The sequence below is a fragment of the Parambassis ranga genome, chromosome 16 (genome assembly GCF_900634625.1).
Source record: "Parambassis ranga chromosome 16, fParRan2.1, whole genome shotgun sequence".
Taxonomy (NCBI): domain Eukaryota; kingdom Metazoa; phylum Chordata; class Actinopteri; family Ambassidae; genus Parambassis; species Parambassis ranga.
This window is the reverse complement of record NC_041036.1, coordinates 4,482,938-4,501,679: the sequence shown is the minus strand read 5'-3', so window position 1 is coordinate 4,501,679 and position 18,742 is coordinate 4,482,938. Positions and strand designations below refer to the sequence as shown.

The 18,742-nt window shown below is 42.1% G+C and overlaps 1 protein-coding gene across 2 annotated transcripts in view; it reads left to right on the top strand.

The window, feature by feature from the left end:
* Window positions 1-18,742, top strand: part of zfpm2a (zinc finger protein, FOG family member 2a) — a 108,235-nt gene that overhangs the window by 24,202 nt on the left and 65,291 nt on the right. For both annotated transcript variants that reach the window (XM_028426436.1, XM_028426437.1), the window contains exons 2-3: window positions 5,847-6,005; window positions 12,605-12,706. In XM_028426436.1, coding sequence (XP_028282237.1) covers window positions 5,847-6,005; window positions 12,605-12,706 — 261 coding nt within the window. The remainder of the gene's footprint in view (window positions 1-5,846; window positions 6,006-12,604; window positions 12,707-18,742) is intronic.

Below are 18,742 nucleotides of genomic sequence, written 5' to 3'. Positions count from 1 at the left end.
AAAAGTGAACGTTCTAGTGAAAAGCTCGCTTATAAACCAGTAATTAAGACCACACATATTTTACCTGCTTTGTTTCAGCTGTCACATCCAGTGTACATGCACATGGTTAACTTTTATTTCCTTATAAGTAACAGAATGACACTAATAAATCATTCAGCCAGAGGAGAAGCCACTGTGTAACAGGAAGGACTTAAAATGCAGCACGCCGGCCAGTTAAACATTCGTCGCACCTACAAAGCGAATGTTACCCTGAGACATTATCGAAGCCCATATTACTAGGACGACAAGCTTCGTGACTTTTATGGACCAAATGTTGTACCAGTGTCCACTTTGGATGGGTGGCGTCTCTCTGTTAAACTCCAGAGAGGCAAGTAAAGTCAGCAGAGTGAAGCAGGACCCAGCTAACTCCACAGAGAAACTGGCTGGCATCTGCTGAAGCCCTCGGGCACGCTCAGAGGTGCCTCCAGCATTTTAATGGCATAGTCAAATGCCAGCATGTTTTCATGCCATTCCAATTCAAATTCATTGGATAAAGAAGTAAGAGCGTGTTATTCCCCTTCAACAGTCCAGACAGAAACACTGGGCGCAACAACACAGAACTTAGCAACTCTGCAAACATGCTGGGATCCAACGTTGTGATTGGAATAAGATACTCAGCTAGAATTATGTTAACAGGATTTGAGAAATGAGAACAAAAAATAAAACTTCTTTTTTTTTTTTTTTTAATAGAAATGACATATTCTGCATGTGTGTAACACTTTTACAGTCTGTGAATCTTTCCTAGCCAATGGGTGTGTCTCTGTTGCTGCATGAAGCCCAAATGTACAGTAATGTAAACTTAGCAGGCCATCTAAATGCATGATGTCATCAGATCACATTTAGATGCCTTGTCATCTTCAGCAAGCTCACAGAGGGGTGTGTGTGTGTGTGTGTGTGTGTGTGTGTGTGTGTGTTTTACAAGGATGTGAATACATTTATTCACCCCCACAATAAACCAATTTTTTTTTTCACCACAATTTCCAGATGAGCATCGCTGCTGAGTTTTCAAGCAGTTTGTTGACGGCTGATTGTAAGTGCCCGAATTTAGGAAGGCAGCCATTTCTAATCACGAGAATTACATTGCTTAGCAACCGGAAAATCAAGTTAAACAATACCACTGCTTATTCTTGGTCACAGACTGCAGCTTTGAGAACACATCAGTCTCCACTGAAGCTGTTCCACGCTCCTCCCAGCGCACGCACACACACACACATTTACACACAAGCAGCTATTCACAGACAATATACAAATGGTAATTTACTTTTGACTTGTGTTACAGCATTAGCTCCACATTTAGTTTGATCACAGAGTGTACAAGTTGGAAAAAGGCTCTTTTTCTGTAACATTCATGCAGTATGAAAAAAGATGTTTGAAATGAAACATTCCTTTGAGGGTTCCTGTAGCATATTAAGCTATTAAGAGTTGCATAAATGGTATCTATTTCATTACAGTGATCAAGGATTAAATTAGAGGCTTGAGCCCTGTAACATATACACTAAGTCTCCTCCAAGGCTGAGGGAGCCCTCTGCTTCCCAAAGGTCATTATAGCTGAGGAGAGACTATGGCCCCCAGTCTCTGCCTGCCTGCCTGCCTGCCTCTCTCCACCACTGTCTCCTCCTCCTCCTCCTCCTCCTCTCTCTCGCTGCCTTCTTTAGATGATACCTAACAGTTTTCCATTTTCACATTATTTTCCTCCAGCTATGGGGGTGAACATATGAATCTCTATCTAAACCTACATGGTTCAAGACAAAGTGAATATTTCTGTATTTCTGTAAAAGTTTACCCGGAAGTGAGGAAGGCCCAGTATCAGCGCTGGCACAAAGGGCCACTCTCAGGGAGCAGAGCTGGCAGGGGTTGAGCTGTATGGCCCTGTTGGATTTTAGGTCTGCATTATGCATTCATGTTTAGTCTCAGGTGCTACGTTTTATCCCCAGGCCAGCTTGGACACATTTTCAATGGACCTTTTGGATGAAAAACTGTATAGGTGGGAGCAAAAATGATTTCCATGCTTATAGAGATCTGCTGCTTTGTTCTGTCAGATTCAATTACCTCACCTCTAATTAGGGAGCTATAGAGGAGGCTGGGTTTGTGATCCACACATCACACTGTGGAGCCTGCTGATAATGTGAGGTATCGCTATCACAGCCTGGCCACAAGCTCCCCACATTGCGGACGGCTGAAAAAGCACGCCATGAAATTAGCAGTCACTCATACAGTTTTGCACATACACACATATTTCTTTGGAGCTCTTCTGTGAGCTTTGGAGGCAAGGTTGGCACATCTGTGTGTGTTTTTTTTCCATTTTCTGTTTTAGTCCACTGAGGCACCAGTATTTTCCTGAACGATATGCTCACTCCTCTACCTCTGTCTGTTCTTTCTTCTGTGACTCTTCTTTCCCTCTTTTCTTCTGTGACTCATTAATCCTCTGTCCATCATATGGTCTCAGAGTATCACCCCATTTTATAGACTCAGCGGGAGCATTACCATATCCCTCTCCGGAGCTCCACTCCGCATGGCCGATCCCTATCAGACAGAGGCCATGCCATGAACAAAAGAGCTACTGTGATCAAGCCTGCATTCAGCTACCAATGTCTCTATTAGCATTGGCTGCTCCTGCTGCATGACTGTTTGAACAGGGCAGAGATTTCTCTCTCTCTAGTCGGTGGAGGAAGAGCCTGATGAATGTGGATGATACAGCTGTGGGTGAAGGGTGTGGATGACAGGTCTATGGGGGTGCACAGATACCTGGACACTGACCCTGATTGAGGGGAAGTTCGGAGAGGGTGCAGTTTCCTGAAGCATTCTCTTGAAATTGAGCAGATAGCAGCCTTTGTGCTGAGATGGTTTTGTCTTTCAGGAAAGCTCATGAATTGACATTTGAAAGTCAAAACTAAAAAAAACTAAAAAATTGTTGCACAGATAACTATGGAAAGCTGCAGCTACCGGTTATTCTAATTATTATTTCTAATAATTACCTGATTAATTGTTTAGTCGAGTGGTGTATAACCTGTTCGGTTTTTGACCTCTTAAAAATAAGGCAATGCCATTGTGTAACCTGTCACCACAGGGATATTTTTGTCCTCAGATTATATCATCTCAGGGACAGTTTTAGACCTGAATTATGTAAATGTGTTCAGGATTCCATTTGTGTAAATATACATTTTTAATCAGCTTGTGATCCTTTAGATTTATACTGTACCTTTATGCTAGGGATTGACAATGCAATACAAAATGTTCTTGTCTGATGATGGGAGGTACTCCGCTTGTCAACATCTAAATAGCGAATAGGAAACAAATCATGACGTATAATAGGCTAAACTTGAACTTTTGCCATTTTATATGACATCATTTTTATCAGTTCCTTCAGCAGCAGATTACCCTGTTTTAGGTGGCTGTGAAAATCACTGATTTGTTTTTGGAACCATACCTTTTGGAAGCCGTATTCCTGTGTCTCTTATAATGAGGACAACATTTAGAGCAGACTGTTGTTTTTCTGCGGCCAAGCGAAAATGCAGATGCTCTCTCCGCGGTGTCATTGGCCATCTGAACTCCAGAGGAGGCTTGATAAGAGGGTGAAGCAGCAGACATTCCTCCGGCCCAGTTCGTCAGCAGACCCTATAGAAATGCACCAACAAGCGTGGGTCACACAGTGAATGTGACAGGATTTTAAACAGTACACAACTAAATATAGCAGGAACGCCACTATCAGAAAATGAGTTAGGAGTGTGGTGCTAGTCGTTTAGAAAGTCATTATTCTTATCATTGCTGTCTCTGAAATAATTTCAGGTCTCTCCATGCAATGAATACTGTATAATAAACTAAACATGTGAGAATGCGAACAAACTTTGGTAATCTGTGGTCCCCAAGAAGTAGCCATCAGACCCCCTTTTAATGTGGCTGCGTGGAATATTTCATTTTTCCATATTCAGCAAGGCCTGCAGTATCTCTATCAGTTTGAAAATGCTCCATTTAGTTACTATCTGTTAGAGTGGGGAAGTGAGATGCCCTTATTCTGAGTCTATTAAACCTCAATTCTATCTCATCTTATCTCCCTAATCTTTGTGTCTTATTGACCATGAAGTTTATCTTTAATCTCCCTTTACCCTTATTATCGCACAACACTGTAGGTCTATTTTCTGTGCTGCAATAGTGCTGCTGTATTCGCCAGCAACAGAGGAAGAATCATTTAGTTGTACACACAGTTCTTATTCAGCTGTGTAATGGAATGTGTACAGACTGTGTATAGAAATGTATTTCCTCGCTTTCTTTCACACTGTCTTCAATTGCCTTGGCAGGAGCTTTTAACGCCAGTCATACAATCTACCCTTGATACTGTGATATTTATCTCTCAGTATCATCTTAAGCGATGGTAGACTCATCGAGTCACTTCACGCCTCACTTCACTCCTCAGCGAATCAGCAGAAGGCATCAGATAAGATCATAAAACTGTATCCTAATTTAAAAGCAGCACTCCTGCCTTCGCAGTGTCTATTAGAGATCTGTGTGCTAATTCTTTTCATGTCCAGGGCTCCTGCAGATGTAGGCTTCTACAAAGGAGTAATTTATAAGACTAATGAAAAGAGCAAGCAGTTTGTGGACATCAGGGGGGTCTTTTATGAGGCTCCGTGTGGGAAGAAAGAGAAACACGAGAGGCACACCAAGCCCCACTTTCTGAACTGAAATTATTGCTTTATTAAAGCTGAGGGGTTCACTCCCACTACAATACAACAAACACACTGAAAGGTGTCGAGAGGGTGTAAGTGTGCTCTGTTTGAGCTCCAGGATGGCGCACAAGAGGCTGCAACATAGCTCATATATGACAGGTGGAAACAGAGACAGCATCCACATCTAGCTGGCAGTAATAGCAACACTTCCGATGTGATTATTCCCTTTTTAACACAAATTAAGGAGGAGTTTTTTTTTGCCCGAAATTGATGTAGGTATCTTGCTGGAAGTGTAATATTTCAAACATAACCTTAAACTTGAAGTGCGCCGTCACTCCTTTGCCATGGTAATTCACATGAAGACAAATGTGTTACTGCAGAAAGGAGTGGTGTGCAAGATGCACAGTATCTTAATAACATTCAAATGCTGGGTGAGATGTTTTTCAGAACTAATACAATTCAGGTAGCAGTACAGTAATTCCATCAACACCCTTGATTGAAGCAAAATGGTAATATGCAAATACCAAAAGAGATGTACAGCTACAAGCAAAACTCTGAAATCATTTAGATTTAAAGAAATAATATTGCACAGAGGGGGGGAAAATTAATCACACGGAAAAGTGTCTCCTTTAAGATTGCACTGGTGTATTACCCGGAGGCATGGAATGTAAATGGAAAATCAACATTGTACCCTGTGATAAGGCTAACAAATTAATAAAAGTATTTTCTTTCCTCCTCCCATGCTGATGCCTGTATGAAAAGTCTGGAAAAGGAACTTTTTTTTTTTCCCCTTCCCTCCATCTGTGTTAGGTTTTGTTTTTCAGGTAGCGGGATTAACATCAATGCTCACCTTGGCTGCATGTCAGCTTGTTTTTCAGAAAGCGCTTTTGCGACAACTATAATGGACCTTTGTGAAATATTATGGTAAAATAATATTCTTTATTGGCATGGTTTTATCTGTGCCTGTACTGAATGTGTCGACATGCACACAGACTGTGCTCGCATCTAAATTTGTAGTATAGCAACAAAAGGAACAAGGCTTTTTTTTTAATTTTTGAAGCCTGAAGGATGTGATGAAATTGCTGAACATCCCCCCTGTGTGCGTGTGCGTGTGTGTGTACGTATGTGTGTGTGTTCCCTCAGGTCCTCTGGAGGATGGCCTGGAGGAAGAGGAGGAGGAGTGTGTCTCTGAGGAGAACGAGCTTCTGGCCAAAGACGAGTTCTCGGTGGAAGAGAACTTCACGGCTGAGTTTGAGACTGAGAACATGAGCTGTGAAGACATGGAGTACTTCTGCAACAAAGGTGAGGATCACTTAGTCTAAACCTTAACCTCTACACAAGTGGTGAACAGCGGTCTTTCTAATACCTAATAATGTTAAGCCACCCTTGTGCCAAGGATCAAAATTAAGTTACATTCCTGCCAATTGCGTCTAGGAAAATTCCTGAACGTGTTCATGTCAAACCTGGCAGAACTTGTAACCGTGTGCAGATTCGTCCCGCATCACTGCCTAGAGTTGAAACTATCCATTTTGATATTTGATCCCAGCAATCCACCCAAGAGCAGTGGTTTGATCTGAGAGGGAGATGGCATCGGCAACACTGGCTCTCCCTCTGTGATAGTGTTGTGAAGGTGTGTTACGGTGGAGCAATGCACTGGAGAGCGTAGCACTTCCCTTTGAGCCAGCGCTAAAGCTCTGTGAAGGCTCAGCAGCACCTGCTACTGCTCGGAGGTCCAGCACTATAAAGCGCCTCAGCATCGCCAAATGCGCCCGAGTCCTCTTTGAACTCCAATTCAATTAGATTGCTTCTTTGTATATTTGTTTCATTTCGGTCACACCTTGCCATCACAGGAGCTAATTTGTGGTCCGCTTCAGGTTACAGTGTGAAGATGACAGACGTGTCCCGCCCCCCCACCCCCTACTTTCCCAAACGCCTCCACCCAACCCCCACCTCTTCCTAGCCTCCGGTCGCATGGCTTTCGCTACCCCAGGTGTCCCCGCTCTTACTGGAGCATGGTTGCCATAAATTTGACTTTTTAATGAAGAACTAGTGCTTTGAATGTCTGCCTCCTCTTTCTCCTTTCAAAGGGAAATTTGTTTAGAATTATTTCTCCACACTTCTAAACTGATGTGCCTCGTGGGATTACATTATTGAAGGAAAATAAATCTTTCATGTTTCAGGTAGGCTATGCCCCAGTAATCGTATCAATAATGTTTTCCTTTTGTTCTCTGCTAAAAGTTGAACGGCACAATTGTTCAGAAATTGCAATTACCAGCGACGCCTCGGTTGCTTTACCCTTTGTCTCCCTCGTAATGTGTCCTTACTAAAACTTCAAAGTACAATGCACGGTCTTCCAATAGCCCAGTAGCTATATGAAATAGATGGTGCGGTACATATTGGTGGTTGCAGCAAGAAAAAAAAAAGAAAAAGTTCTACAAATCTTCAAAGAACCTTGTCAAAGCCGTTTGATATTCCTTTTGTTTTGGATAAAACCATGTAAGGAACTGGGCCTCAAATCTCCTTTAAGTGTTTATGAATAAAGTCAACACGAAATAGCAGTCCCAAATGTCAAATACTACTTTTGGTAATCTGTTCCCTGTCATACACAAGCCCCACCAGTCAGATTTTTTTTTGTATTACTTTACAATCTAAGCTTACTGTGGTACTAAGTCTCCCATTGCCTCTTAACACCCAAATGATGTACTATCCGAATTTCTTTTTTTCCGTGTGGCAAGTTGTGTGCAACCATCAGGTGTAGCTATTTTCCCCATGATCCCTTCCTCAATTAGATCTGTTTAAAACTAATGTCGGAGTGGCTTAAATTTACCCCACTTCTGTGAAACTGCCGTGAATTAAACAGGACGCAATCCTGGCGGCATTAAATGGTTTAAGTGTGTTATTCCTCGACTATAGGAGGAAAAAGAGCCCCCTTGATTAACTAAACCCTCTCAAATGTGATGGCGTGCTGTAATTAGCCCTGTGCGGACTTGAACGTGGGTTTTAAAGCAGCCACTCATCCCATGGCCTTTATCTTCTGCGGCTTCCCGGAGAATAAGGTCTCCCGTGTAAGGTTCCTCCACTGAGCAGTGACTCTCTGGTCTTAGCTTAGCCTTGTATCTGTGTAGTCACTCTCTGAAATGGGCTTGTCAGGGGGACCTAAAACCTCCATTAAAAGTTTCAGTCTATAATAGGTATTAAAAAGCTGTAGGAACACAAAGAGGAGTACCAATTTTCATTAACATATGAAGCACTTATTAACTTTGATCAGAGTGCGGTGAAGTAGCAAAGCCGCTTAAAGGCGCAAAGGTCAAGAAGTTGAATGCCACCAAAGACTCAGCCATTTGCCTTACCCTTGCAGAAAAGGGACTCCCCAGATAAGTACATGGAGCACCTTGACGTCCCATCTTGGTCCGAGGTTCAGGAACCTCTAAATGGGGGTGATGGTGGACTTCATAACCTGTTTAGTTAATGGTGCCGTGGCTGTTGTTGGGTTTTGGTGCTTCTGTTGATTTTGTTTGTAAGATGTTAGTTCGCTTGTTGACCACATATTTTAAGTGTTTTTAGAATTTTTTGATGTTAAATGTCTCACGAATTCACGCGAAATCACTGTAGAAGAACTTATATAAGGAACAAATAAATATGATCCAATCCAATTACACAGCTAGTGCTGGTGTGACCAGCTCCACTATTTAATTGTAGAGCTTGTGTATTGTTGATGCTATGAAGTCAAAATAATGACTCTGAAACAACATGGGAAATAAAGCAGGTAAAACAGTAGCACCCCTGAGAGAATGGACACCGTTTTAATATAAATTTTAGACAAAAGCTCGCTCTCTCACACACACACCTACAAATATAACCTTGGCCTTCCCTTAAAACCGAATCTTTACCTCAAGCAACTTCTCCTGTTCACTCAGTTTCACATTTATGGAGTTCTGCTTGTGAAGAAGCCACAGATGAACACAGCTCAGATTTATACTCTATTGACACACCTGGCTCCATAATTGTGAGAAAGATACTTTTTTTGTTGTTATAAACGCTGAGTGGCTTCTTTTTTACTGAAATTGTGAAATTTCACCTTGCTGTTTTACCCCCTCTTTTATTGCTGGCTGTCTGTGAAGTTCAGCACAGGGTGTTGCCACAAGCTGTTCCCTTTGAGCGTTCCAAGTGTTGTCTGATGACAAATGACTTCCTTACTTAGCTATGACAGTAAATTTACATGTCATTTCACGTGTCTCATTTCGTCGCTGTAAAACACCTTTTTGTTTGTTGTGTGACATGATTTTTTTTTTTTCCAGCTCAGATCTTTTGATTCTGTCGCTGTTGTGGGTATTTGTGCATCAGGATACATCAAGCACAGATAATTGTGTGCATTTGTACTCTTCTGCAACATTCTCTTCAAATTACAGAAATTAAAATGTAAGTAGGAACATTTTATCATGGTGAAAGCAAAGCCTGCATGATTTTAACAGGACTTAACATAGCAAATAATTAAAAAAAAAAAAACACCTTGACCCACAAAATAACCTCCTGGTGAGTAATTTGACTTGTAGCAGTCAGTAACAAGCAGGAAGTAGCAGAATTAATTATTCTTTGTGTTGCACAGAAGTAATCAGAATCTCCCGCAACATTGGAGGAAGATCTCCTTGGCTCTTTCACCACAGCTGCCAGTGCCCAGAATGGTAAATGTGGAATTTTAATGCACAGTTGATGCTAGAGAATATGGGAAAATGCTAATTTGTGGTGTGATAAGATGAATCGAGTCATCCCTTTAGCCCCATTTGACTCAGTGGAGGAAATTAATCATTAATGTTTGTTAAGTATGACAATCTAACTGGGCCAGATCTACATGCTCAGAGACTGAGGCAGAGCGAGATAAAGACCCAGGCTGCAGACAGGGAGGAAAACTGCCAGATTCTGTGATGATGGGAATTTATTGGCATTTAAAGAGACAGTGGCAAGGCATTTCACTAATAGCCTCCCTCCATTGGAGTGTTCTGCCTGCCGCAAATTGCATGCAATTCAAACCTATTTTTCAGATAGCAGAGAAGTCTTACAGCTATGCTTGACTTTGGAGAAAAAGGTTGCTTCCTGGAATTGACTTTATCTGGCTGCAGCACAATCTGCATCAACAACAAAATATGCAATATCAACCGACTAACACTACCTCTGCTGGGGGACAGCAGGCGTACCCCCCCATATTTTACATTCTGGCAATCATCGCCAAGCTCCAATACAAGACTGTTATGGGTTTAGAGAAGTGGCAGTGGGTTAAAGTCATCCAGCCTACAATTCAGTAACATACGAAACTGTGCAATCCCACACCAATACTTAAAATACTTATACTCCATTTTGCAGAAATTGCAACCTGTCTCTAGACTCAGTGGTCAGGATTAGAGTGCTCTGAGCTCCTTAAAGTCGCACATGAGAGATTGACATTTTCAAGGGCTTCCTTGGCAGAGACAATGCTAAAAGGGAGAGAAAAAGCCAATATGACTTTGTTGCTACCTTGCTGGAGGAATTGTTTGTGTAAATCGCCTATAAGCTTATTGACCTGAATGTGTGGCACACTGCGTGTGACTGCGATTTGGCTAGAGAGCTGTCCTTTGATAGAGCGGCGATAGGGCTGATTTTAACAGCTCACTGGCTCCTCTTGCATGCCCGCCAACCCAGAACCCAGCAGGCCACCTCGCCTCCCCAGCCCTCCCCATCCCTTCTGTTCTCTTCGGCCATCTCTCACTCAACCTTAAGTATATCCATTTGACTGCGTACGGAAAGGAACCTAAGCCTGATGTAAATTGTGATTGAGGAGATAATGTAGAGGATGATCATTGACAATCTGTCTCCTTTGATAAGACTGCAGAGGGTTTCAATTCTAATGATAAAACAAGAGTCTCTATTACATAGAGTGGACCTTAGCACCTCAATCTGTAAATTCACATTTTAGAAAGGTCAAAATTCATTTAAAACCATTAAAAAAGAACTCCATATTTTCTTTTATCAAACTGTACTGTAAGCAGAGGAGTGCTGCTCCAGCATTTCTTCCTCCTCTTCCTAGTGACATTTGTGCAGGAAACTTCATCAAAGCCCTGTGACATTGTTCCCTGTGAGGTTGCCTGGGCGATTGTGTTTAAAATGCACTGCAAACTGTGTTAGATAGAAGGCAGAAAATCCTTAATCACTGCTTAATTAAGGAATCATCTTGTAGCTTCATTTCCCAGGCTGTAATTAAACACTTCCAATACGTTTCGTTACAGGGCTTAACATGTTCGCCTGAGATCAAGGTAGTGCCTTTAATGTTATCTTGCCAGCTTTTTTTAAACTCCGCTCCATTGGAAGGAACTGTTGATATATGCCTTTGTTATCCTCGTCATAATACGAGCCTAGTATGCTAAAGAGGTTCTCCCGGCCCATCAATAAATAGTGGGGGGAATTTAGTTGAGTGGGCTCCCTGATAATATACTGGGAGAGAGGAGGCGTAGGGGGAGAAATTGCCAGCCCAAGCAGACACTTGCATAAGCAAAACTGGGTCATAATGACCTCATGTTCTGTAAGTAGGACATTTCTGCAGACTTCCTTTCAGTATCACTTTTTTCTTCATATACATCTCCTATTTTAGTGTGAGGCAGAAAGCTGACATCCTTTTGGCGATGTTTGCTACCTTCTTTGAAGTGAGCCATGTCAAAAAAAAGCTAAACAAGCATGGTGTGTGTGGTTGATCTGGAGATTAACCTAACTGAGGATGGACGGCGCCGGAGTGAAGTAGTGTGTGTCCCGTGGCAGTTGTCACCGGGAGTGTGATAACTAAGACTCTGAAATGTTTTTTTTTTTTTTTTTTTTTTCAAGCTGTGGGGGTGGAAATCAGATACAGATGTGGTAAACAAGCATATGCTCTATCATATTCTGTGATATATGTGCGTTTAATATGTGCTGCATCCTAATGATATATTGTCTTTGTTATCCTTGAATCTACATATCTTTCCTTTTTTTCCCTTGTAGAGTGTATGAAGTGTAGTAATCCATTGTAGTAATCCTGGCCTGTCCTTGACCGTTCACTATTGGGTTTAAAACATCAAAGGGATGAAAAAGATTCTGTGACAAAAGTGAGAGAAATGTTCCTCCAAAGCCATCAAGCTCCACTACATGCCCCGAGCAGGTTTGCTCTCACTTACTGAGTTTGGAAAGACACTCTGTGCAACCACTGTGTCAGCCACATTGGATTTATTTGGAGCACCACACTAGGGGCACCTACTAAGCACTGATTTATGTGCCTATAAACTTTGAGTACAAACCATGCTTACTGTACTGTAGACATGCAAAAAAAGATTTTCTTTTACAGTAAGTACATCTAAGAGGGGCTCACCGGTAGTTCCCGTCATATAGCGTTACTGCTACATACTCGGGAGGCGGAGTCTGTTTAACAAGGTCTTTAAGCACTTACATCCTGGAGAGCGATACCCAAATATCCCTTAGCATGGTCTGTGTGAGCACCAAGACTGTAAATCAGCCCTACATCCTATAACACACATTCTAGCTCGCTCCACAATAGATCAAACGGTAATAAATAGCCACCACTCTCCCACACATTGCTTTCCTTCCTGTTCCATGGGGCTTCCTCCTGTTCCTGTAAGCACTCATGGGAACTCCTTTTACATAGAAGTGTGCAGCTGCACATGCACAAAACTATGTTTACACACAAAGACTTCACATTGTAGCCTGCACTCAAATATTACAGGAAAGAGTGATAAAAACTAAATGATTTTTGCTGGGATAATGTCCAAAGTGCATATGAGTCTACCCTTTGAAAGGTCCATAATGCAACACTTCATTAAATTGGGTGTCTGAACATTAAATTTGGTCAGTTTCAGTCTCGTTTGACTTCATTTTTTTATGCCTTACAGGAGAGGAAGATGGCAACCGAGAAGCAGGGGAGTCGGAGATGGATGTTCAGGGTGAGAAGAGCAGGCATCCTGCTGTAGGACCAGAGGAATGGGACGGTCCAAGTAAGAAAACAATATTATCTTTGCTAGAGAGTCTGACAGACTCATAAAGATATTACCGCTTAACTGGAATAGATGTGAAGAAAAGATATTGATTTGGTCTTTAAACAGAGATGAAGGCTTTAATGCTTCAGGAGTCTGCATGCCACCTTAAAAGTATGTAAAGCCATCATTAAGTTAAGGGTAAATGAAATTACATTTATAAAAGAATCCTAAAATGTTGCTTTTCTGAAGTGTTGCCGCACACATTTGTTATCCTGTTTTGCCCTTTTACTTAAAGTAACTTTATCAAATTGATGGATAATACATTGAACAAGATAGTTGCACAGCAATTACTGCTCAGCAACAGCCTGCACCCACACTGCTGAACACACAAAATATGATTCTTCCTAATGCACAAAATGACCTCAAGAATTTATTGCAGGTACATGCGTTTAAAAAAAGGAAAGGGAGAGAGGGAGAGAGAGAGAGCGGGGGGAAAAAAGTGGATTTGGGCAAGTTGTGCTTGCTAGCTGGAAGCCCCCCGGGGTGTGTATTTTATACTGACAGTGAATCAGTGTTATCACACCTATCAGATAATGCATTTATCATTAAATTTCACATTTGCATTTAAATCTGGGGAAGGAAATGAGCATTGCTGGCTAAAGATAAGAGGCGCTGGGACGACAGTAATAAACCATCACTGTGATCAGTCAGGAGACAGGGCTGAGGGGGTCAGCTCAGAACTAAGGGGGCCATGACAAAAAGAAGGCATCACATGCAGGAAAAAGGCCCTTTTGGGCGAGAAAATGCTGAGCTTAAAAATACTGCTTTGAAAAGAAGGGATGGATGTAGCATGACTAGATGTATGACTGACTGTAATTATGCTTCCCGCTTCTACTTAGCTATCAGAATGAGAATTAAAAGCTCAGAAACACACTGCTGGACAAGCAGAAGAGAGAGAGAGAGAGAGAGAGAGAGGGAGGGAGGAAGGGATGAGTTTTATGGAAGTAAAGAGTTTCTTGCATACAGGGAGGATGGCTGAACAGCAGAGGAGGTGATGTGAGACATGATGCCCATTTCATGTTTTGCTAAACCACAGCATGAGTGGTTCCAAGTTATCAGAAGGCTTGGACACTGAGTCCTAATCTCGGCTGTATTACAACCCTGGCTGCATCCAACTTAAAGAAGCACACTTTGATGTGTGTGTGTGTGTGAGTGTGTTTTGCAGCCAGACTATCACTTCATAATCAACTTGTTACCAACTCACCGCGCTTGTTTTTGACATCTCTATGATATACAGACTAATTAGCGGGTGACTTATACCGAGGCTTTCGTGCCCCTCCTGTGTTTTCTCAATGGGCAGCATAGAGTGGGCAGAAATTAATCTTGGTGCATAATAATGCCATTCACTCTCTCATCATGGCTGCCATGAAAGGTCATTTCCCTTTTTAATTTTTCCCATTGTGCTGAAAAAGTCAGATGGGCATGTTATAATTTGAATAAAGAGGGGAATCAGACAATCAGATAGGAACATTTGAAATGACATGACTTCCTGTTCAAAGCGATTAAAAGCAAATTTATTTAGTTTGAGACTGTCTACCCTTTAATCTCTTTGTAAATGTTCAGATAGTTCAGCATTCAAAAGTTCTTTGTTATTCTTTGGCTTAAGTTTAAGCAGCTGTGATTATGATCACCAACAGATAATTTTTAATCACTGCGTGTGTGCATCTGAATAGGGTGTGTAATGGCCGTTGCATAAAAAGAGAGTGAAGCCTTTTAATGAGGTGGGCTAACTCGGAACATGCCCACCTGCTTTGGTGATTCTATTGAAGCACCTTCATACCATTTCCCTTTTGCTGAGTAACAACAAAAGCCTTTACAATCTACATCCTGTAATTGAACTTTTTTTTGTCCCCGCATTTCATCTCCACTTTAGTAACTCATGTCAAGTGCTGTCCATGATTGCCCCCCCTGTTCTGTGATTGTCTTTCTCTCTGGAACAGCGGAGAACCACACTGAATGACTCACTATTAATCTGATAGCTGGCTCTTCTCTGTTGTTCAGAGTGCTGGGTCTCTGATGTGGAACACCCAGCAAGTTCCCTTTCTCTCCCCTCGTCTCTACAAGTATGTCCTTAAGCAAAATCTGCACGCTGATCTTCTGTCTCATGTTCATTTCTCGTCACGGGTGTTTCGCAATCAGCCGCTGATTTCAGCGATAGCGTGTCATGCTATTCTATTCATTTTCATGGACTGGTAGTGATAGGAATCTGACTCTGTCTCTCTTATTCTCTCCCACTTGCTCTCCTCTAGGCTAATTGGGAATGGTGTGTGTTAGCTAGCTAACTCTGCTAATGAACTTGTTCTCAGCCTTATCTAAATGATTGTTCTTGTAAACCACACCTCCTTCTGAAAGTCTTGGAAATCCAGGGTTCGTTAGGAGTGCTGTAATTGTGATGACTCCCACTGAAAACGGTTTAGTCTGTCAAACAGCTTTGTTTATTTATTGAAGTGCATCCTTTGCTTTGCTGTGTCTTTGAATGGTGTAAGATCATTACCCCAACACACTTATAAGGAGTAGATGAGGGTGACAGAGTGGTAACAGAAGTGATGTGATCACCTTGTCCACAAATCTCTTCTCTTGGCTGTCCCCGATGGCCGGCATGGCCCAGCTTGCACAGCTCTTGATGCCAGCTGGGCATCAGCCAGGGCGAGGCAGGGGTCATCTGAAGGAGTGGCCATCTGAGAATCTACCTGACACAGACGGAGCACTAGCAAAGAGATCCCCCCCCCTCCACCACCACCACCCCACCACACACACACAAACACACACTGCCCTGAAAAACATTTTCATCCACCCCCTTTATTCCCCTTTCAGGACATCAAACATGCACACGCTGAAAAACGCAGCTTCACTCAGATGTAAAAAGTCTTGAGTCTCATTTTTGACTCCAGCCAACCCAGAAGGGTCTGTGGCCAATCCTTCTTCTTCTAGTCTCCAAAGGAAAAAAAAAACAATAACCATTTCAGGTTTAATGCACATATGTCATGCTAGGAGAATTGGAGGACCAGATGGCCACGATGCTGTGGCAGGTGCCTCAACAAATGTTTGCGGTTGCCCATGCTGCTATTTATATCGTGCTGAAACACAGACGTGCAAATATTTGCAAAAGGACAGTGGGCCCTTTTTGTTGGGAGTCAAAGTGATCACCAAAATAAACAGATGGGATTAAACCTTTTGGGCAGCAGTCACCTGATCTTCAGCATTCCTTCAGTTCATCTGTAGAAAACAATGCTAAAATGAACATGGATCCATAATATTTATGGGGTCCGCTGTATATCTTAGTGGTTCCATTTAATGTCCAGATTTTTATACGCAATATTTTCACCGTTTGGCCTCGTCTGAACTGAAAGTAAACTCAAACTTCACTCCAAACACCAAGGAAAAACTTTTAAATTCCCTCAGTCCATTTCAGCACAGTTCAGTCAGGTTGCTCTCAGTAAACAAGGCATTTTCTAACTTGACACCCAAGTCCATTATAAAGTCAGGATGTCGTAAAGGAAGGAGGGGCGAGCCGAAATGAGGGAGAGAGACAAACGGAGCACCCAGATGCAGATTAGGCTGCAGAAGATGAGGGTGTAAAAGGGATTTAATGGTAGGATGGATTAGAGAAATCCTTGTAACAATGTTAAATAATTATGGTTCCAGCCGAGATCAAAGCGCCATTGATTGAACCCCTCAAGCCTTCAGCACACAGAGTCTTGGAAAGCAAAGATTGGTAAACTAGTGCTCAGACCACTCCGGCTGCTCCAGTTAAATTGGATTGGAAATATTAGGATATAGATGAATCCTTCAGGAGGCTTTCGCAAAGCTTTTGTCACCGGAAATGTAGCTTGGGAACGGTATGAAAGGTTTGATAGTGTACTGTCTCGACAGAATCATAAGACGAGGGTGTCGCAGCTGTCTCCACTGATACCTAAGCGTTTTAAGTAGACTTATAGACACACTTGACTGTTATATCAGCAAACTGAAAACTTTCAGCGCAGGCTTTCATTCAAGGTTTTATTTTTTCCCTCCCTCCTTCGTCTTGTAATCAAGAAATTTGGACGTGCATCATGGCAATTCTCCCGCAGAAAAGGAAGGTTTTATCTCGCTCCTCCAGGGGTTTATTCAAAGTCTTCTGACAAGTCTCACAAAACATGAATGACACTGAGATTGCTGATACTGATGATGAAAGTCCATCATCAGCTCTTCTGTGAGTTCTGGGCCCTGAGTGATGTAAAATTAAATTGCAATCAAAGTACTGTGTGTAAACATGGTGCGCCTTTTTCCAAATACATTTATTTCTGAAGAGATTGTTGATGAAGGCTTCACACTGTAGGCATCACCTGTGTGCAGAGAAAACACCCCCCCCCCACCACCACCACCACCACCACCACCACACACACAAATTCACAATGTGTGATTATGATGATGAAATATGCAACAAGAGATTAGACAAATCACTGTACTCCTATGCTGCATCGCCTTGATGCAAATTTAGTCACTGATCCGCTATACTAAGAGGCTTTATGGAGGAACTTCATGGTTGTTAGTTATATAATCTAAAATAGGGCAAAATGCAATCACTGTTCTTATCATCTGAGGAAGATGTCACTGTATTCAGTTATAGTTTAGTGTGGATACGTGGGATGTGGCACCCTGAGAATGCCTTAATAAGATAATTCACTTCCAACCATTTTGTCCACATTTCAGCCGAATTTGCGTCCACTTACAATGCCATCTTTTCTCTGCGATTACTATTTCACATGAAGTCCAAAGAAAGAAAAAATAAGAAAGGCAGAGAATGAGAAAGAGAGAGACTGCTAAGTGTTTCTGTCTTAAAGCTCGGCTGGTGGTGGTATTTCTGCCCTCAGGGACTTGACACCCATCGCGTCTTTCTTTAGCTCTCTGAATATGTTTGTTCTGCAGCGCTTACCCTCCCAGGCGCTGTAGCTCCACACTTCTTCTCTTTTTTTTCCTTTTCCTAAGAGGTATATTTGTAATTGGTTGAATATTTGATGTGTGTATTCAGCATTAACATGGAGACACTTGTGCAAGCTGTGCTAGGGGATATAATACTGGGTAAACTCTGGGTTGCTCGACTGAAACTTACTCGCATGTGGAATTCTTCATTTTCTTTTGGCCTTTTTTAAACAGAACTAATATTCCAGCGACTTTGGTTTGTAGTTATTTTTCATGCATGAATTTGCTTTTTGAAAAATCTTGTTGCCCGTGCTTCAGATAGCTCTTCATTTCATATGCATGTGTGCAGTTTTACTTTCATTGAGTTTGGTGTCCTCTTAGAATTATTTGGCCATAGGAATGCCCTCAGCCCCATTCAGGCTTCCCCAAAAGCCCCCTCTTCCCCTCTCTCTCTCTCTCTCACACACACACACTCATGTATAGCCTTCACACTGATTGGTATTGATATCAGAGTAATTCCCCTGCCTGTGAAGGCCTCCCATTGGTGATGAACAGCTGGGCCCAGCTTGGCCCACTGGTCACGCCAATTTCACCATTTTTTTTGTTTTTTTTTTGTCTGTTTAGGGGTGGTGCTGGTGGGGGAGGTGGAGCCCGCTTGTCAAGTGAATTAAAATAGCAAATAATAGTAATAATAATGATACTGAAAAGTTAATAAAAAAATGGCATGTTCCTCCCTGATTGTGCGAGTGTTGTGGTATTCAATTATGCAATTTTCATTGGCATATTAATCATCTTTTCAACAAACAAGCCGCCGTTAATTAAAGCAAAGCATGGATAAAGACGTGTTGCCGGATCATCACTCCGTTTATCACCGCGTGCAGACCCGCAGTTAAGTAAATTCAGGCTGTGAGATGAATTTCAATGGTCTCCCTGTTTTCTTCCTCTGTGTGCATTTATGTGTGCATGTAGTTAACCATTTATTTGTGCACATTGTGTTGAGGCGGGGTTAGTGAGTGACGTTTCATGTCACTGTGCCACTGTGAATGGGAAATTGAAATGTTTTGTAAAAGATCATCATGTAACCACCAGTTG